This window comes from Taudactylus pleione, unplaced genomic scaffold, assembly GCF_031769625.1.
Source record: "Taudactylus pleione unplaced genomic scaffold, aTauple2 ptg002050l, whole genome shotgun sequence".
Classification (NCBI taxonomy): domain Eukaryota; kingdom Metazoa; phylum Chordata; class Amphibia; order Anura; family Myobatrachidae; genus Taudactylus; species Taudactylus pleione.
This window is the reverse complement of record NW_028286445.1, coordinates 5,085-23,000: the sequence shown is the minus strand read 5'-3', so window position 1 is coordinate 23,000 and position 17,916 is coordinate 5,085. Positions and strand designations below refer to the sequence as shown.

The 17,916-nt window shown below is 54.8% G+C and overlaps 1 protein-coding gene and 1 non-coding gene across 2 annotated transcripts in view; both read left to right on the top strand.

Moving 5' to 3' along the window:
- LOC148435703 (uncharacterized) overlaps positions 1-10,989 on the top strand; it is an 88,316-nt gene extending 77,327 nt beyond the window's left edge. The window contains exon 8 of the mRNA XM_088465625.1: positions 10,834-10,989. Coding sequence (XP_088321751.1) covers positions 10,834-10,989 — 156 coding nt within the window. The remainder of the gene's footprint in view (positions 1-10,833) is intronic.
- A 1,685-nt stretch (positions 10,990-12,674) lies between these two features.
- On the top strand, positions 12,675-12,747 carry TRNAV-UAC (transfer RNA valine (anticodon UAC)). Its single transcript has one exon. It is a non-coding gene; the product is annotated as a tRNA-Val (tRNA).
- Positions 12,748-17,916: the final 5,169 nt, after the last annotated feature.

The following is a 17,916-nucleotide window of genomic DNA, read 5'->3' as shown; positions in this document are numbered from 1 at the left end:
GCAGATTCCAAAAAGTGTCTGGAGGCGTTGCCGTTTACCGGAGAAGTTCTCTTCGGTCCGGATCTGGATAAGATTGTGGCCACGCTGGCGGCAGCCAAATCGGCTTGTCTCCCGTTGGCCGCTGCACCTTCTGGTTCTGGACCATCGTCCTTTCGGTCATCTAGGGCCCAGGGCAGGCCCAGACCACAGTCGTTTCCTCGACAGGCTGGCCCTAAGAAATCGGTCAAGCCCCGGAAGCAGACATGGAGTACCAGACGTCCGGCCCCCAAGCCAGATGACAAGCCTGCGGCCTGACGGTCCGGGCCTCCCTTTGGGGGATCCCAGGGTGGGAGGCCGCCTGCTGCAGTTCGCCCAGTGTTGGTCGACCACTACGACAGACACTTGGGTTCTGGAGGTGGTCTCCCACGGGTACGCCCTCTCCTTCCGGCACAGACCCCCGGCTCGATTCTTCACCACGGGTTTACCATCAGACCGGAACAAGGCTACGGAGCTGCGGAAGGTGTTGCACACTATGCTCCAGGCTGGAGTTATAGTGCCTGTTCCATTCTCCCAGAGGGGCCAGGGTTTCTATTCAAATCTTTTTTTTGGTACAGAAACCCAATGGGTCGTATCGTCCGATTCTCAACCTCAAGGCACTCAACAGGTCTTTGCGGGTACCGAAGTTTCGGATGGAGACCCTACGGTCCATCATTCTGGCGCTGGATCCTGGGGACTACATGGTGTCATTGGACATACAGGACGCTTACCTGCATGTCCCTATTTTGCGCCATCAACAGTTCCTCAGGTTTGCAATCCGCAGCGACCACTTCCAGTTTCGGGCGTTACCTTTTGGCCTGGCGACAGCACCACGGGTTTTCACCAAGGTGATGGCGGTCATGGCGGCTTCTCTGCGGCTGCAGGGAGTCCGCATGTTGCCGTACTTGGACGACCTGTTATTGGTGGCAGGATCTCCAGAGCTCCTGTTACGCCACTTGGACCTGACCATTGCACTGCTGCAACGGCACGGCTGGCTAATCAACTGGCAGAAGTCCACTCTAATCCCGTCTCGGAGGATTCTGCATCTTGGAGCCTTATTGGACTCGGGACAGCAAAGGATCTTCGTGACGGAGGACAAGATCTCTGCTTTACAGTCAAGGGTGCGCAGTTGTCTGCACAGCCGCCGAGCGGCGATGAGGTTACTGGGCTCCATGGTGTCGGTGTTCGACATGGAATACGCCCAGTTTCACTCCAGACCTCTGCAGCACCTGATCCTGTCCAAGTGGAACGGGCTGCCTCAGTCTCAAGTCCCAGACGATTGTGCTCACCCCGGAAGTTCGCCTGTCCCTTGCTTGGTGGTTACAGACGACCCACCTCAACAAGGGACGCCCGTTCTGGGTTCCAAATTGGGTCCTGTTGACAACGGACGCCAGTCTTCGGGGCTGGGGAGCGGTTTTGGGTCCACACTTGTTCCAGGGCAGGTGGACGCCGACAGAAGCGGAGCTTCCCATAAATATCTTGGAAATCCGTGCGGTCTTCAATGCTCTCCAGCAGGCACATCGGTTTCTCCAGGGTCACCCGGTACAGGTCCAGTCGGACAACGCTACCACCGTGGCCTACATAAACAGGCAAGGAGGAACCCGCAGTCGGGCGGCTCTCGTAGAGGTCTCTCGGATCCTGGTTTGGGCGGAGCGCAATCTTCCGGCCATATCAGCGGTCTTCATCCCGGGAGTGCTAAATCGGGAGGCGGACTTTCTAAGTCGCCAGGACGTTCATCCGGGGGAATGGTCCCTGCACCCGGACGTTTTTCAACTGCTGGTGGACAGGTGGGGTCTTCCAGAGATCGACCTCATGGCGTCCCGGCACAACAACAAGTTGCCGGTGTACGGGTCTCGCACAAGAGACGAAGGGGCGTCTCTGGTGGATGCTCTGTCCGTCCGGTGGACGTTCCGGTTCGCATACCTGTTCCCTCCGGTCTCCCTTCTTCCACGGGTAATCCGGAAATTCAAACAGGAAGGAGGGACGCTCCTGTTGATAGCTCCCACGTGGCCCAGACGGCACTGGTTCTCAGACCTTCAGGGTCTGTCCGTGGTCAGTCCTCTGCGGTTGCCGCTATGACCGGACCTTCTGTCTCAGGGTCCTTGTCTTCACCCGGACCTGACTTGGCTGTCTTTGACGGCGTGGCTGTTGAGACGGCCATGCTGAGGTCCCGGGGGTTTTCCAGCTCTGTGGTGCGTACCATGTTGCGAGCTCGGAAACCGTCTTCCGCGAGGATATACCATCGCGTGTGGCATACGTTCTTCCAGTGGTGTCGACCGAGAGGTTATGCACCACGGGAGTTTCGTCTGTCTCGGATTCTCGCCTTCCTACAAGCGGGAATAGATCATGGGCTTCGCCTTGCTTCTTTGAAGGTACAGGTTTCGGCCCTATCTGTCTGGTTTCACCGTAGGATTGCTACAATCCCGGATGTGCGCACCTTTATGCAAGGTGTTGTCCGCATTCAGCCGCCCTTTGTTCCACCTGTGGCGCCTTGGGATTTGGCTGTGGTCCTGAGGGCTCTCCAAGGACCGCCGTTTGAACCACTGGGCTCAGTGGATCTTAAATGGCTAACAGCTAAGACTGTTTTCCTTCTGGCCATAGCTTCGGCCAGACGTGTTTCTGAGTTAGGGGCTCTTTCTTGTAGACCCCCTTTCTTGGTTTTTCATGGGAGCAGGGCAGTGCTCCGCACTCGGCCCGAGTTTCTTCCCAAAGTTGTTTCCCAGTTTCATGTTAACGAGGAAATCGTTGTTCCGGCCTTTAACTCACCGGGTCTTTCCGTGGGTGAGGCCTCTTTGGATGTTGTGCGTGCCTTAAGGACTTATGTTGACCGCACTTCTTCGTTTAGGAAGTCGGACGCTTTGTTTGTCCTCTATGGCTTCCGTAAAAAGGGTTGGCCTGCTTCAAAGCAAACTTTGGCAGCCTGGATCCGTATGGCTCCTTCTGTGAAGGCTCATTCCACTAGGTCTGTGGGTCCTTCGTGGGCAGCTCGACGTGGTGCCTCTGCAGTCCAGATCTGCAAGGCTGCTACATGGTCCTCTGTCCATACCTTCGTGAGGTATTACAGGTTTGACACCTTCGCCTCTCAGGATGCTTCCTTCGGGCGGCGGATTCTCCTTTCTGCACAGGAGCGTCCCCACCCTTAAAGGATACTGCTTTGGGACATCCCCAAGGTATCCTGTGGATACCCTATGGACCCTGAAGTAGAAAATATGAGATATGGTAAGAACTTACCCTTGTTATCTCTATTTCTACGAAGTCCATAGGGTTCCCCAGGACTCCCGCCCTGTCGCACCTGTGCTGCAGATGGGCTTTGCTCTGGTCACCGGTTTTCCGTCTCCCTCTGGTGAGAATGTGATTCTTGTATGTGTCCAGATCTTTGTTCTCTCTCTTCCTTCTCCTCCTCCGGCCTATGGCTTGGTAACTAACTGAGATGCCTTGGCTCGGGGGCGGGGTATAGGAGGGGGACCTAGTGCATCCTGGGAGGCTGAAAGCTTAACTCTTTGGTGCCCGATGACTGACGTCACACCTATACTCCAAGGTATCCTGTGGAACCCTATGGACTTCGTAGAAATAGAGATAACAAGGGTAAGTTCTTACCATATCTCATATTTTTCCTGGTTATCATGTCATAAGAGAATGCACCCCAATGCTGAATTCAAAAACCTATTCGAGAGGTGTATGTTTTTTTTTTTTTGTTTTTTTTTACCTTTTATGACACGCCAGACAGCTCCACTTTTCATAACCACCCCTATTTATTGTCCTATTCGTAATGATTTTTGTATAATGTGCTTATTACATCTGCTGATTTGTATTTCTAACATAAAAAAAAAATCAGGCTAGCGACTCTTGTTAAAGTCCACAGATGTGTCCACATACATCTAGCCCAGTGGCGTGACTTCATCCCAGGTGCCCGGAGGCAAGATAAATGTTGGTCCCCCCCAAACTAAAATGTACCACCCCCCAGCACCTATGCCAGCCCCAGCTGTCGCCGCCCCCCTTATGCAGTTCCTTTTATATAATGCCCCCAGTAGTGGTCCACCTATGTAGTGCTCCCCAGTAATGGTCCCCCTCTGCAGTAGTGAGGCCCCTTGTAGTTGCCCCCAGTAGGGAGGCCCCTTGTAGTGGCCCCCAGTAGCGAGGCCCCTTGTAGTGGCCCCCAGTAGCGAGGCCCCTTGTAGTGGCCCCCAGTAGCGAGGCCCCTTGTAGTGGCCCCCAGTAGCGAGGCCCCTTGTAGTGGCCCCCAGTAGCGAGGCCCCTTGTAGTGGCCCCCAGTAGCGAGGCCCCTTGTAGTGGCCCCCAGTAGCGAGGCCCCTGTAGTGGCCCCCAGTAGTGATGGCCCCCACCGCTCGCGGGCACACACAAAAAAAAAAAACTTACCTTTCTACTTCAGGGTCCATAGGGGGTCCACAGGGTTGACCTTTAGGTATAGCTGGATCTGGATCCACGGGCACCACGCAGTTAAAGATTTGCTGCTCCCAGGATGCACTTGGGTCCGTCCTCCTCTATATTCCGCCCCCGACCACAGGCCCCTCAGTTTTAGCTGGTGCCCGGCCGGAGTCGGGTCACCCTGGCGCAGTGGGGTTGCATAAGCAGCCCCTAAGCTTTATTTACATTTTTTAAAGAAGATTTTATTATTTTATTTTTACTATCTTCAGAGCGGCAGCATAAGACTGTCCATCTGGACGTCCATGCTGCCGCTCCAACAAGCCCCGCTGGCGCTGCGACGCCGGTACTGATCCGGGGATCGCAGCGGGACCCCGGAGTCAGTGCTAGCGTGGCTCCGGGACCTCCCACAGACTGCTGCCGGACGCAAGGGGCAAGGTAAGCCGCGTGCAGCGCTGTCAGCGCTGCGCGCGGGGGAAGTAAATGCAGTCTTTATGCCGCCGGTCTCTGGGGACAGACCGGCAGCGCTAGTAGCGGCGGCGGGCTCCCCCTGCAAAGGAATACCCCGCGTGACCGCTGGACCACCAGGGTGTAAGGCCGGCAGGGAACGGCGTCCCTGGGGTTCCATTACTAGCAGGGGAGGCAGCCTTCCCTGCTTGAGCGGCTCCTCCCCTCAGCCCAGCGCGCCTTCTCTCAAGCGTGCTGTCGTCGCTGGGCTGTGCTCTCTCGGCCACTCCTCCTCAGAGATCTCCTGCGGCCATCTTCCCAGGCAGCAACGCAGAGCTCCCAGGCAAGCTTCCAGTGGACCGGTCCCCCTGCGTACCTCTCCCCTGATCAGCTATAGCCCTCCCAGACACTGAATCTGGGAGGTTGATTGTAGCTGAAGGTGCAGTGAGTATACTTCTCTGCATGGTATGTGACTATTGCTAGTGCTGCTGTCTGTGCTTTTTCTACTTACTGTCAGCTTTTTACCTATCCCTTTCCTTCTACGGCCCGCAGGTGCGTGGGGGAGGGGTGTTCTTTCTGTGTACCTCACTTTTATAGATCAACGTATTTGTGAGGTCCGTCACATACAGCGGTGTGCTACGCAGTACCAGATTGTGGGCTGTTTGTGTTGCATACCTGGGAGTGCGTGGGTGTTGTACGCCTTACCTCGTTTCGGTGATACACGTTTACTGCAAAAAGTTTGTGTCCTGTCTGATGAGAATGAGCGCTCCGAGGCTCCTGTGTCGTTTTCCTGCCGTCGCTGTTCGGCAGGGGTCGACGGGCGGATTTGTCTCAGGACGGTCTGTGCGGGCGGTGCCAGCTGGTGCCTGGTCCCTCTAAACCCCCGGTGGCGCAGGATCCTCCGTGGGCGATGTTTATGCAGGTGCTGGCGTCGATTGCGGACTGGCTTGCGGTCCCGACTGCGGCCCCTTCTAGGGCGTTGCCCCAGCCTACCATCCCCCGTTCCCCAGGTGTGACGCGTCTGGTGCAGTTTCCGCCCGGGTCTCAGACTGTGGGTCCTTATGCGGGTTTTCCTGTATTTGTGCAATCTCCCACGGTGCCGCAGCAGTCCATGGTGCCGTTTCAGGGGTATCCTCAAAGGTGCCCCCTCCCTGGGTGGATGTCCTCTCCAGCTCTGTTCAGAGCCTGGCGGCTTCGTCATCGGCCTTTCAATCTGTTGCACAGTGATTTGCCCCCACGGGCGTCCAAGCGACCCGTTCCGGCTTCACTGGCGGCTCAGTTTACGGACACGGATGTGTCTTCGGATGACTGGGAGATCCATGAAGACTCTGACTCTGATGCCGGGGCCCAGGAGGTGGAGGCTAAGTCCTCCATTAATGTGCCGGCATTGGTTAGGGCGGTGCGGGGCCATCCTTCATATTGAGGAGGATGTGCAAGCTCCCAGGTCAAAGTACCCTAACTTTAAAAAGGCCAAGGTGACTTTGACGGTTTTTCCCCTGTCAGACCAGTTAACGGATCATATGGCAGGGGCCTGGCAGTTGCCCAGCAAGAGATTCCAACCGCAGAAATGGTTGGCTTCAAACTATCCGTTTCCTGAGGCTCATTGCAGGAAGTGGGAAACTCCGCCTGCGGTGGATTCCCACGTTACCCGCTTTAATTAAAAGCGGTACGCTGCCTCTGCCGTCTATCTCCTCCCTGAAAGATCCCACGGACAGGAAAGTGGAGATTTGTTTAAAGTCTATTTACTCTCTCTCGGGGGCGGTGGCCCGTCTGTCCATGGCCATCTCTTGGGTGGCTAAGGCCATCGAGAGCTGGGCCAACGCTTTGGGGGATACCTTTCCGGAAGATGCTCTGGAGATCCAGAAATCGTTGATAGGACAAATGAGGGATGCGGCTTCCTACATTGGGGAAGCTTCGTTAGACGCGAGCCTGCTGACCTCTCAGGTGTCGGCTGCCGCTGTATCGGCGCGTCGGTCCTTGTGGCTGAGGTCTTGGAGAGCTGACGCGGACTCCAAAAAGGGACTGGAGGCCTTACCTTTTAATGGGGAGTTGCTTTTTGGTCCAGACTTGGACAAAATTGTGGATACGCTGGCTAAGTCTAGGTCAGCCTTCCTCCCTTCGGCTTCTGCACCTACCAAGGTACGGAGCTCTACCTTTCGGTCCTTTCGGGTTCAGGGCAAGGCTAAAGGTCATTCCTTCCCGAGGCAGTCGGTGGCCAAGGCCGCTTCTAAGCCCAAGAAGCAGGCCTGGAGTGCCAGGCGCCCTTCTTCCAAGCAGGAGGATAAACCCTCTGCCTGATGGGACGGGCCTCCCTCTGGGGGACCCCAGAGTGGGAGGCCGACTTCTTCTGTTTGCCCAGTGCTGGCACGATACCACCACGGATGCCTGGGTTTGAGAAGTGGTCTCCCAGGGGTACGCCCTGTCTTTTCGGCACAGACCGCCCCACCAGTTTTTCTGCACCAGTCCTTCTCAGGATACGACCAAGGCCTTACAGATTCAGGTAGCCATAGAGTCCTTGCTGAAAGCAGGGGTCATTGTTCCCGTTCCTCAATTACAACGAGGGACGGGGTACTATTCTTCTCTGTTTCTGGTGCAGAAACCCAATGGTTCTCATCGCCCTATCCTCAACTTGAAGTCTCTGAACAAATTTCTCAGATTTCCCAAGTTCAGGATGGAAACGTTACGTTCCATCATTCTGGCGATGGAACCGGGGGATTACATGGTGTCCCTGGATATCCAGGACGCCTACCTCCATGTTCCGATAGCACCTTCGCACCAGAGGTATCTGAGGTTCGCTATCCTTCAACATCACTATCAGTTCCGGGCGCTACCCTTTGGTCTCTCCACGGCACCGCGGGTGTTCACGAAGATTATGGCGGTCATAGCCGCACATCTACGGAACCAGAATGTACGGCTGCTGCCGTATCTGGACGACCTCCTGTTGCTGGCGAGCTCCCCGGAGGTACTGCTTTAACATCTCCACCTGACGATCGCTTGCCTGCAAGCGCACGGGTGGCTGATAAATTGGAAAAAGTCCTCCCTGATTCCATCTCAGCGGATGGTTCATTTGGGGGCCCTGCTGGATTCTCGTCAGCAAAGGATCTTCCTGACTCCGGAGAAGGTCTCCTCCCTCCAGCTGCGGATACACAGTTGCCGCCTGTCCGTTCATTCGGCTATGAGAGTTCTGGGGTCCGTGGTGTCGACATTCGACATGGTGGAATTTGCCCAGTTCCATTCCCGCCCCCTGCAGGGGCTGATTCTATCGGAATGGAACAGGTTACCACACCGGATCCGCTCTCAGTTGCTGGTGTTGTCCCCGGAGGTTCGGCAGTCTTTGGCTTGGTGGCTTCAGACGGCTCATCTGCTCGAGGGGCGCCCCTTTTGGATCCCGGACTGGGTCCTGCTCACGACGGATGCCAGTCTTCGGGGTTGGGGGGCAGTGACCGGCTCATTATCGCTTCAGGGTCGTTGGTCCGCGGAAGAAGCTCTTCTTCTCATCAACATTCTGGAACTGCAGGCAGTGTACAGGGCCCTGCAGTCATCCGGCCCCGCTCTTCACGGAAGGGCGGTTCAGGTGCAGTCCGACAACGCCACCACGGTGGCGTACATCAACCACCAAGGAGGAACTCGCAGTCGGGCAGCGATGTCGGAGGTGTCTCGCATTCTTGCTTGGGCGGAGTGTCACATTCCTGCGATCTCGGCAGTCTTCATTCCCGGAGTCCTCAATTGGGAGGCGGACTTCCTCAGCCGTCACGACGTGCATCCCGGAGAATGGTCGCTTCACCCAGAGGTGTTTCAGCTACTCGTGGACAGGTGGGGGCTGCCGGAGCTGGACTTGATGGCCTCCCGTCACAATCACAAGTTGCCCGTATACGGGTCAAGGACAAGAGACGCAGGCGCCTGTCTGGTAGACGCGCTGTCGGTGAAATGGACGTTTCACCTGGCGTATGTTTCCTCCGTTATCCCTGCTTCCTCGTGTTCTGCGGAAATTCCAGCAGGACGGCGGCACGCTCGTGCTGGTAACTCCGGCGTGGCCCAGACGTCCTTGGTACTCCAATCTGAGGTGCCTCTCCATCGACGCTCCGTACCTTCTTCCTCAGCGTCAGGACCTATTGTCTCAAGGGCCCTTCCTTTACTCGGATCTGGGTCGGCTGTCTTTGACGGCGTGGCTCTTGAGACAGCCGTCTTGAGGTCTCGGGGTTTCTCCAGTTCGGTCATTGGTACCATGCTTTGGGCACACAAGCCTGCTTCCGCACGGATTTACCATAGGGTGTGGCACACTTACTTTCGGTGGTGTGAATCCAGAAGCTATGATCCTCAGGTGTTCCGGGTTTCCAGAATCTTGGAGTTCCTTCAATCAGGTTTGGACCTCGGCTTACGTCTTGCCTCTCTGAAGGTTCATGTGTCTGCTTTGTCCGTGTGGTTTCAACGACAGATTGCTACACTGCCAGATGTTCACACCTTTTTCCAGGGTGTTCTCCGGCCTTAGCTGCTTACCAACTGAGGTGCCTGTGGTCGGGGGCGGGGTATAGAGGAGGACGGACCCAAGTGCATCCTGGGAGCAGCAAAGCTTTAACTGCGTGGTGCCCGTGGATTCAGATCCAGCTATACCCCAAGGTCAACCCTGTGGACCCTATGGACTTCGTAGAAACAGAGATAAGAAAGGTAAGTTCTTACCATATCTCTTGTTTTATCCCCCGCTCCAGTGCTGCTGCCGTCCATCCCTGGTGTCTGCTCCTCGGCACTATGGGAGTGACGTCATTTCGTCACTCCCATAGTGCACTGCGGGACCCGGAAGACGGAGCTCACTCCTGAGCTCCGTCCCCGGAGTCCGCTCCTCGGCACTATGAGAGTGACGTTATGACATCACTCCCATAGTACACTGCGGGACCCGGAAGACGGAGGGAGCTCCGTCCTCCGGCTACCGCCAGGAGGACAGGAGTCGGGCGCCCGCTGGCAACACACTCAGCGGGCGCCCGGCAAATGGAGGGTGCAGGGGTTCCGCCACTGATCTAGCCTCCTTGCGCATTAAACAGCCATTCTAGTTGCGCCATGCATCTTTTCATGCAATGCATATAGGACACACAAGCAGCTTCTGCTGATTAAAATTATATGTGAATTATTTATCTTTTGTGTTCAATTGTGGGTGTATCTGCATGCAATATACTAAGTTAAGAGTGTCACACTGTAACATAGCATTTTGCATGCAGATACACCTGCAGTCGCACACAGGCTCTAGACATGCCGCATATCACTTTAATCAACAACAGCTGTGTGTCCTATTCTCATCGCTTTGTGTATAAGACGAATTTTAAGGGATAAGGTTGCACGAAAAGACGCTCAGCGTTGTGTAACGTGACTTTTAGCACGCGGTGGATAGATGAATGTGGACACATCTGTATTTTGCAAATTTTAGTAATGTAGCCTGTATTACTTATAGTGGTTTGCTACACACCAGGAAACTGCAGATTTTCCAAAATTGGAGACAATTACATTCCTCCCCAACTTCTATCTTTCTCTTCTGAAGTTATCGAAGTATTTGGTTATATAGGTTATATCTGCCAAGCACGTGATGCTTGTATTAGTCATTGGCTCTTGATGTAAAGATTTTGAGTTTAATCCAGCTGTAAAAAAGTATTTTTTAATTCTATTGTTTCCTGATTCTCATATAGCCATATGAAATTTATTTTTATGTTCCTGTCTTGTTGCCCATTTATCTTTTGTATCTTTGTTTTAATGTGAGAACACTGACATACTGTAGATAAAATAGTTGAGTGTAATAACTTTTGTACTTTTCCTAATATTAGAAATTTGTATTGGAAAATACACACTATTTGAGTCAGAACAGAAAGCCTACTGTACATCAAAAGGGAGTTCATAAGAGCTTTTGATGGCAGAATTTCTGGTGTACTTAAAAAAGATTTTCTAGCCTGTTAAAGCATCAAACACTGTTTAAGCATAATTTTTATTGTAGTTTGTATTTGTCAGGAAAAAGTGACTGCAGACAAGAATACAATGACCTACAGATCCACAGCTAACACACCCAAGGCTTGTGTGTTTACAAAGCAGAACAGACTCCAGGCAACAATTTGTGTTATAGCTGTGGCTATGGGCACCTTAATGCTGCACTTAATTCTTCCTTGAGAATGAACATGGTTTGTCTAGTTCACCATGCTAAAATATATATTAACCATCTTTCTTAACAAAAAGCTCACAGCAGGGACTGTATAACTGAAAGTGTCATTCCTGTCAGGAGCACCCAGTTTTATATATTTGAGAGCTGTGTGACATTTATGGCACTCATTGCTGTTGGGAGTGTATACTATATTTATAGTTTTACAGCAGCAAGTGGTATAGTTTGACAGACGTGGTCCGCCATTGCTGAAAGTTGCAGGATTTTCTAGCTTCTTTGCTTTAGTTAAGTGGTGGAGGGTACATCCCACTTTCTCCTTCATCCACTAGGGGACACTGGAGTTCAAGATAGTGGGGTATAGACGGTGGTAGAGCAGAGCCTGGCACTTGAAATAATCTAGAAGTGTGACTGGCTCCTCCCCCTCTATGCCCCATCAGCCCCAGTTTTTAGAATGTGCCCGAGAGAGCTGGTCGCACATCAGGCTGTCTCCAGCCTTTCTCATATTTAGTTATTATTACAAGCACCGAGGACAGGCAGGCTGCTTACTGTGGCAGTCTGCCTGCTACGTGGGAGCCGCCGGGAAGGGCACCACACGGCTACTGCAGCCTGTGTCCGGTGACCCTAAGGAGGGGGCACACATAATGGAGTCATCCGACCCTGCGAGGACCCGCCACTGCTGACACCGGCATGTGTCTGGGTTCCACGCCGCCCCCTCAGCCCAGCATCCCGGCCGCAGCAGTCCGTAAATATGACCACTGCTCCTGATTAGCAGGATCAGTGGACGTTAGCTGGGCTCAGTGACATGCCGCTAGCGGTCACTGTTGAGCCCGCCATTTCAGCGGTGCCATTTGTAACAGCGTCTGTGGCTCAGCGTTAAGGCGGGTTCTCCCCCTCAGTGCTCTGCACTGCAGCGAGGTCAATGCAGCGCTGACAGGCCGCAGTCCGGGTCCTCCTCCCCAGATGGGGAGCAGGAGGGGTAGCTGCGGTAGGCGCGCTAAACACCCGCCACTAGCAGGAGCTTCCCTGTACAAATAATTGTAGCTGCGCCGGGGCTTGTAATGTAGAAGCTCCGGCGACGGCATTGACGGGGGCACGTGGACACCGCATGCACCACGCACCCTAACAGCCGTTCAGCGGCTGTCTGTAATCACCGCGCCAGTGCTTAAAAGAACACCGGCGCCGGGTTGATCTTCTGCGCGCCGTTAGACGCCGCTACAGCGCGCCTGTCTACCTGCAATGTCCCTCCTCTTGTTACAGGAGGAGACGCTGCACCGCGGATTATAGAACCACGGCTTGCGAGTCAGGTCTCTGGTTAGGGGAGTGGTGCGATGATAGCTGGAGAGTCTCCGTTGCACCGTGCACCCTCTTGCCCTGTATTCCCCAGTACAGTCTATGTGCCCCAGGCAGCAAGTGCAAAGAATCATCTTAAGCACCGCGCGGAGGCCCGACATTCTCCATAACAGGAGCGCTGCGTCTGCCTTTTCAAAGGGCGAGCTAGTATACGCAGCTGAGGCACAGTCAAAGCTACAGCAGACCTGCTGGACATAGAGCAGCGTGGTTCTGCTATCATTGTTCTATAACACAGATAATGGTTGACATGACTGCCTTTCAGCGCTGACGTTGTGGGCTCAGATCCCACCGCAGCCCTTGCTGTGTGGAGTTTGTGTGTACTCCCTGTGCTTGCAGCACTACCTGAGGTTTCATAGTGTAGTGGTTATCACATCTGCTTTACAGGCAGCAGGTCCTGGGTTCAGTCCCCAGTGAAACCACCAAATAGCTATTAGCAGCTCTCATCTAAACTCAGGAGGAGACGCTGCATCCCGCAGCTCCTGGCGGGGCTGAGCAGGCTTCCCTATTGGCTAGTCTATAGCATAGGGCTAATAGCCTTAACGTTATACCAAATGCAGCTCCCCAATGTAGCGATGTATGACCGTCACACCCTGCCATAGCAGCCTACGACCGCCTGGGAATACCGGGAACTGTAGACCTAGAACAACATCAGTGCTCCCATGAACCCTCTCCAGTCTAGCAGGAGAGAGGTTCAGTTAATGAGTGGTTTTGCATCAGGAGCCTTGAATGCTTCCGCTTTATGCAAAACCAGTCGGGGACAGCACGCTGCTAAAATATCCTGCCCCTACGCAGTAGCAGAATGACGGCCACATGCGGCACATCTCCCTGAGTGGAGGTAAGCCACGTGTGTGTATGTGTGTACATATATGTGGGTGTATGTATATGTAATACATATATATATTTCTACTTCAGGGTCCATAGGGGGTCCACAGGGTTGACCTTGGGGTTATAGCTGGAACAGGATCCATGGGCACCACACAGTTAAGCTTTTAGCTCCCAGGATGCACTTGGGTCCTCCTCTATACCCCGCCCCCGAGCCACAGGCACCTCAGTGTAAGCTGGTGCCCGGCCGGAGTCGGTCACCGCGCAGGGGGGCTGCAGGAGCAGCCCCCAGAAGCTTTTTATTTTAAGTTAAATTTTATTTATTTTTAATCTATTTTTACTACAGACGGCAGCGAAGGGCTGTCTGTACAGACGCCCACGCTGCCGCTCTGATCCCCGACTGGCGCCGCGACGCCAGTACTGATCTGGGGATCGCGGCGGGAGGACAGAGTCCGTACTAGCCGGACTCTGTCTACCTCCCAGGACTGCTGCCGGAGTCGCCGGGGATTCAGGTAAGCCGCGCGTCGCTGGCTAGCGGCGGCGCGCGGAATGCCTTAAATGCAGTCCTTTAGCCTCCGGTCCGGGGGACAGATCGGAGGCTGCTGGCAGTGGCGGCGGGCCCCCCCATAACCCGTGGGACCACTAGACCACCAGGGATAAAGGGGCAAGCGGGAAGCCAGCATCCCTGGGGTTATGGCCAGCCAGGGGAGGAAGCCTTCCCTGTTTAGCGGCTCCTCCCCTCAGCTTAGCGCGCCTTTCAGCACGCAGTCTGGCGTCGCTGAGCTGCAGCTACTCGGCCACTCCTCCTCTGAGGTCTCCAGCGGCCATTTTCCCAGTGGCAGCGCAGATCTCAGGGAGCACGCGGACCGGTCCCCCTGTGTACCTCTCCCCTGATTAAGGACAGCGTACACAGCACTATAGCCCTCCCAGACACTGAATCTGGGCAGGTTGACTGTAGTGTAAAGGTGCAGTGAGTATTACTTCTCTGCATGGTATGTGACTTTTTGCTAGTGCTGCCTGTCTGTGCTTATTTTCCGCTTACTGTCAGCTTATACCTATCCCTTTACTTCTCCTACAAGCCCTGCAGGTGTGTGGGGGAGGGGCGTTTCTACTGACCTCACTTATATAGATCACGTATTTGTGAGGTCCGTCACATACAGTTGTGTGCTACTCAGTGCCATATTGTGGGCTGTTGTTCAGCACACCGGTGAGTGCGTTTTACTTCTACCCTGGTGCCGGATATATAATATATTCTGTCATGTCAGACGAGGAGGTTGAGCGCTCAGTGGCTCCGGTGTTGGCCTCCTGCGGACGCTGTTCTGCAGGAGTAGATAGGGAGGATTTGTCACAGGATGGCCTGTGTAGTCGATGTCAGGTGGCTCCTGGCCCATCCAGACCTTCTCTGGCGCAGGAACCACCGTGGGCGATGTTTTCTCAAGTGCTGGTGTCTATTGCGGACCGTCTGTCGGTCCCGACTGCTCTCCCTACTAGGGCGGTGCCCCAGCCGACCATCCCCCATTCCCCGGGTGTCCCGCAGTTATTGCGGAGTCCTCCTGGGTCTCAATCAGTTGGTCCCTATGCGGGGTTGCCTATGTATATACAGGCTTCCCCTGTGCCGCAGCAGCCTGTGGTACCTTTTCAGGCCCCTATGGCGACGCCTCCACCATGGGTGGATGTGCTCTCCAACTCCGTGCAAAATTTGGCGGCCGCTTCCTCGGCTTTTCAGTCAATGTTGCAGACTGACATGCCTTCTAGGATTTCTAAACGCCCACTCATGACACGGGCTGCTCAGGTATCGGACTCAGAGGGTTCCTCAGATGATGGGGAGGTCCCTGATGACACTGACTCAGACGCCTCGGTCCAGGAAATGGATACCAAGTCGTCCATTAATGTGCGAGCACTAGTTAGGGCGGTGCGAGCTATTCTTATAGAGGATGAGGCACCGGTTCCTAGGTCGAAGTTTCCTAGTTTCAAAAAAACTAAGGTGGCTTCTGCGGTGTTTCCCCTGTCGGATCAGTTGACGGATCATATGGCGGTAGCTTGGCAGGCGCCCAGTAAGAGATTCCTTCCTCAGAAGCGGTTGGCTTCTAATTACCCCTTCCCTGAGGCACATTGTAAAAAATGGGAAACTCCACCGGCGGTGGATTCCCATGTCACCCGTTTAACTCGGGGCGCCACCTTACCATTACCGTCGATATCCTCGCTGAAGGATCCCACGGACAGGAAAGTTGAGACTTGCTTAAAGTCTATTTACTCCCTCTCCGGGGCGGTGGCCCGACCGTCCATGGCCATTTCCTGGGTGGCCAAGGCCATTGAGGGGTGGGCCAATGCATTGGAAGATACCTTCCCGGACGACGCTCCGGATGTCCAGCGGGCGTTGTTGGGACAAATGAGGGACGCCGCTTCTTACATTGGAGAAGCTTCTTTAGATGCTAGTCTGCTGACCTCGCGGGTATCGGCTGCAGCGGTGTCTGCCCGCCGATCCTTATGGTTGCGGTCCTGGAGAGCGGACTCTGATTCAAAGAAAGGTCTGGAGGCCTTACCTTTCAATGGGGAATTACTATTTGGTCCGGACTTGGACAAAATAGTGGACACCCTGGCTAAATCCAAGTCGGCCTTCCTCTCTTCGGCGGCACTGCCTGCTAAGGTTCGGAGTTCGGCTTTTCGTTCCTTTCGGGTTCAGGGTAAGGCGAAAGGTCAGTCCTTCCCGAGACAGTCTGCGAGTAAGACGGCCTCTAAACCCAAGAAGCAAGCCTGGAGTGCTCGGCGCCCTTCTTCCAAGCAGGAAGATAAACCTGCGGCCTGATGGGACGGGCCTCCCTCTGGGGGACCTCAGAGTGGGAGGCCGACTTCTTCTATTTGCCCAGTGCTGGCACAATACCACCACGGATGCCTGGGTTCGAGAAGTGGTCTCCCAGGGGTACGCCCTGTCTTTTCGGCACAGACCACCCCACCAGTTTTTCTGCACAAGTCCTTCTCAGAACAAGACCAAGGCGTTACAGGTTCAGGAGGCTATAGAGTCCTTGCTGAAAGCAGGGGTCATTGTTCCCGTTCCTCTATCACAACGAGGGACGGGGTATTATTCGTCTCTGTTTCTGGTGCAGAAACCCAATGGTTCTCATCGCCCTATCCTCAACTTGAAGTCTCTGAACAAATTCCTCAGAGTTCCCAAGTTCAGGATGGAAACGTTACGTTCCATCATTCTGGCGATGGAACCGGGGGATTACATGGTGTCCCTGGACATCCAGGACGCCTACCTCCATGTTCCGATAGCATCTTCACACCAGCGGTATCTGAGGTTCGCTATCCTTCAACACCACTATCAGTTCCGGGCGCTACCCTTTGGTCTCTCCACGGCACCGAGGGTGTTCACGAAGATTATGGCGGTCATGGCCGCACATCTTCGGAACCAGAATGTACGGCTGCTGCCGTACCTGGACGACCTCCTGTTGCTGGCGAGCTCCCCGGAGGTACTGCTTCAACATCTCCACCTGACGATCGCTTGCCTGCAAGCACACGGGTGGTTGATAAATTGGAAAAAGTCCTCTCTGATTCCATCACAGCGGATGGTTCATTTGGGAGCCCTGCTGGATTCGCGTCAGCAAAGGATCTTCCTGACTCCGGAGAAGGTCGCCTCACTACAGCTGCAGATACGCAGTTGCCTGAGCCGTTGCCGCCTGTCGGTCCATTCGGCTATGAGAGTTCTGGGGTCCATGGTGTCGACATTCGACATGGTGGAATTTGCCCAGTTCCATTCCCGGCCCCTGCAGGGGCTGATTCTATCAGAATGGAACGGGTTACCTCACCGGATCCGCTCTCAGGTGCTGGTGTTGTCTCCGGACGTTCGGCTATCTTTGGCTTGGTGGCTTCAGACAGCTCATCTGGTCGAGGGGCGCCCATTTTGGATCCCGGACTGGGTCCTGCTCACGACGGATGCCAGTCTCCGGGGTTGGGGGGCAGTGACCGGCTCTTTGTCGCTTCAGGGTCGTTGGTCAGCGGAAGAAGCACTTCTCCCCATCAACATCCTGGAACTGCGGGCAGTATACAAGGCCCTGCAGTCGTCCGGCCCCGCTCTTCACGGAAGGGCGGTACAGGTGCAGTCCGACAACGCCACCACGGTGGCGTATATCAATCACCAAGGCGGAACTCGCAGTCAGGCAGCGATGTCGGAGGTGTCTCGTATCCTGTCTTGGGCGGAGGGTCACATTCCAGCGATCTCGGCGGTCTTCATCCCCGGAGTCCTCAATTGGGAGGCGTACTTCCTCAGCCGTCACGACGTGCATCCCGGGGAATGGTCGCTTCACCCAGAGGTGTTTCAGCTACTCGTGGACAGGTGGGGACTGCCGGAGCTGGACTTGATGGCCTCCCGTCACAATCACAAGTTGCCCGTTTACGGGTCAAGGACAAGAGACGCAGGTGCAAGTCTGGTGGACGCGCTATCGGTGACATGGACGTTTCACCTGGCGTATCTGTTTCCTCAGATATCCCTGCTTCCTCGGGTTCTGCGGAAATTCAAGCAGGACGGCGGCATGCTCGTGCTGGTAGCTCCGGCGTGGCCCAGACGTCCTTGGTACTCCGATCTCAGGAGCCTCTCCATCGACGCTCCGTACCTTCTTCCTCAACGTCGGGACCTGTTGTCTCAGGGGCCCTGCCTTTACCCGGATCTGGGTCGGCTGTCTTTGACGGCGTGGCTCTTGAGACAGCCGTCTTGAGGTCTCGGGGCTTCTCCAGTTCGGTTATTGGTACGATGCTCAGGGCACGCAAGC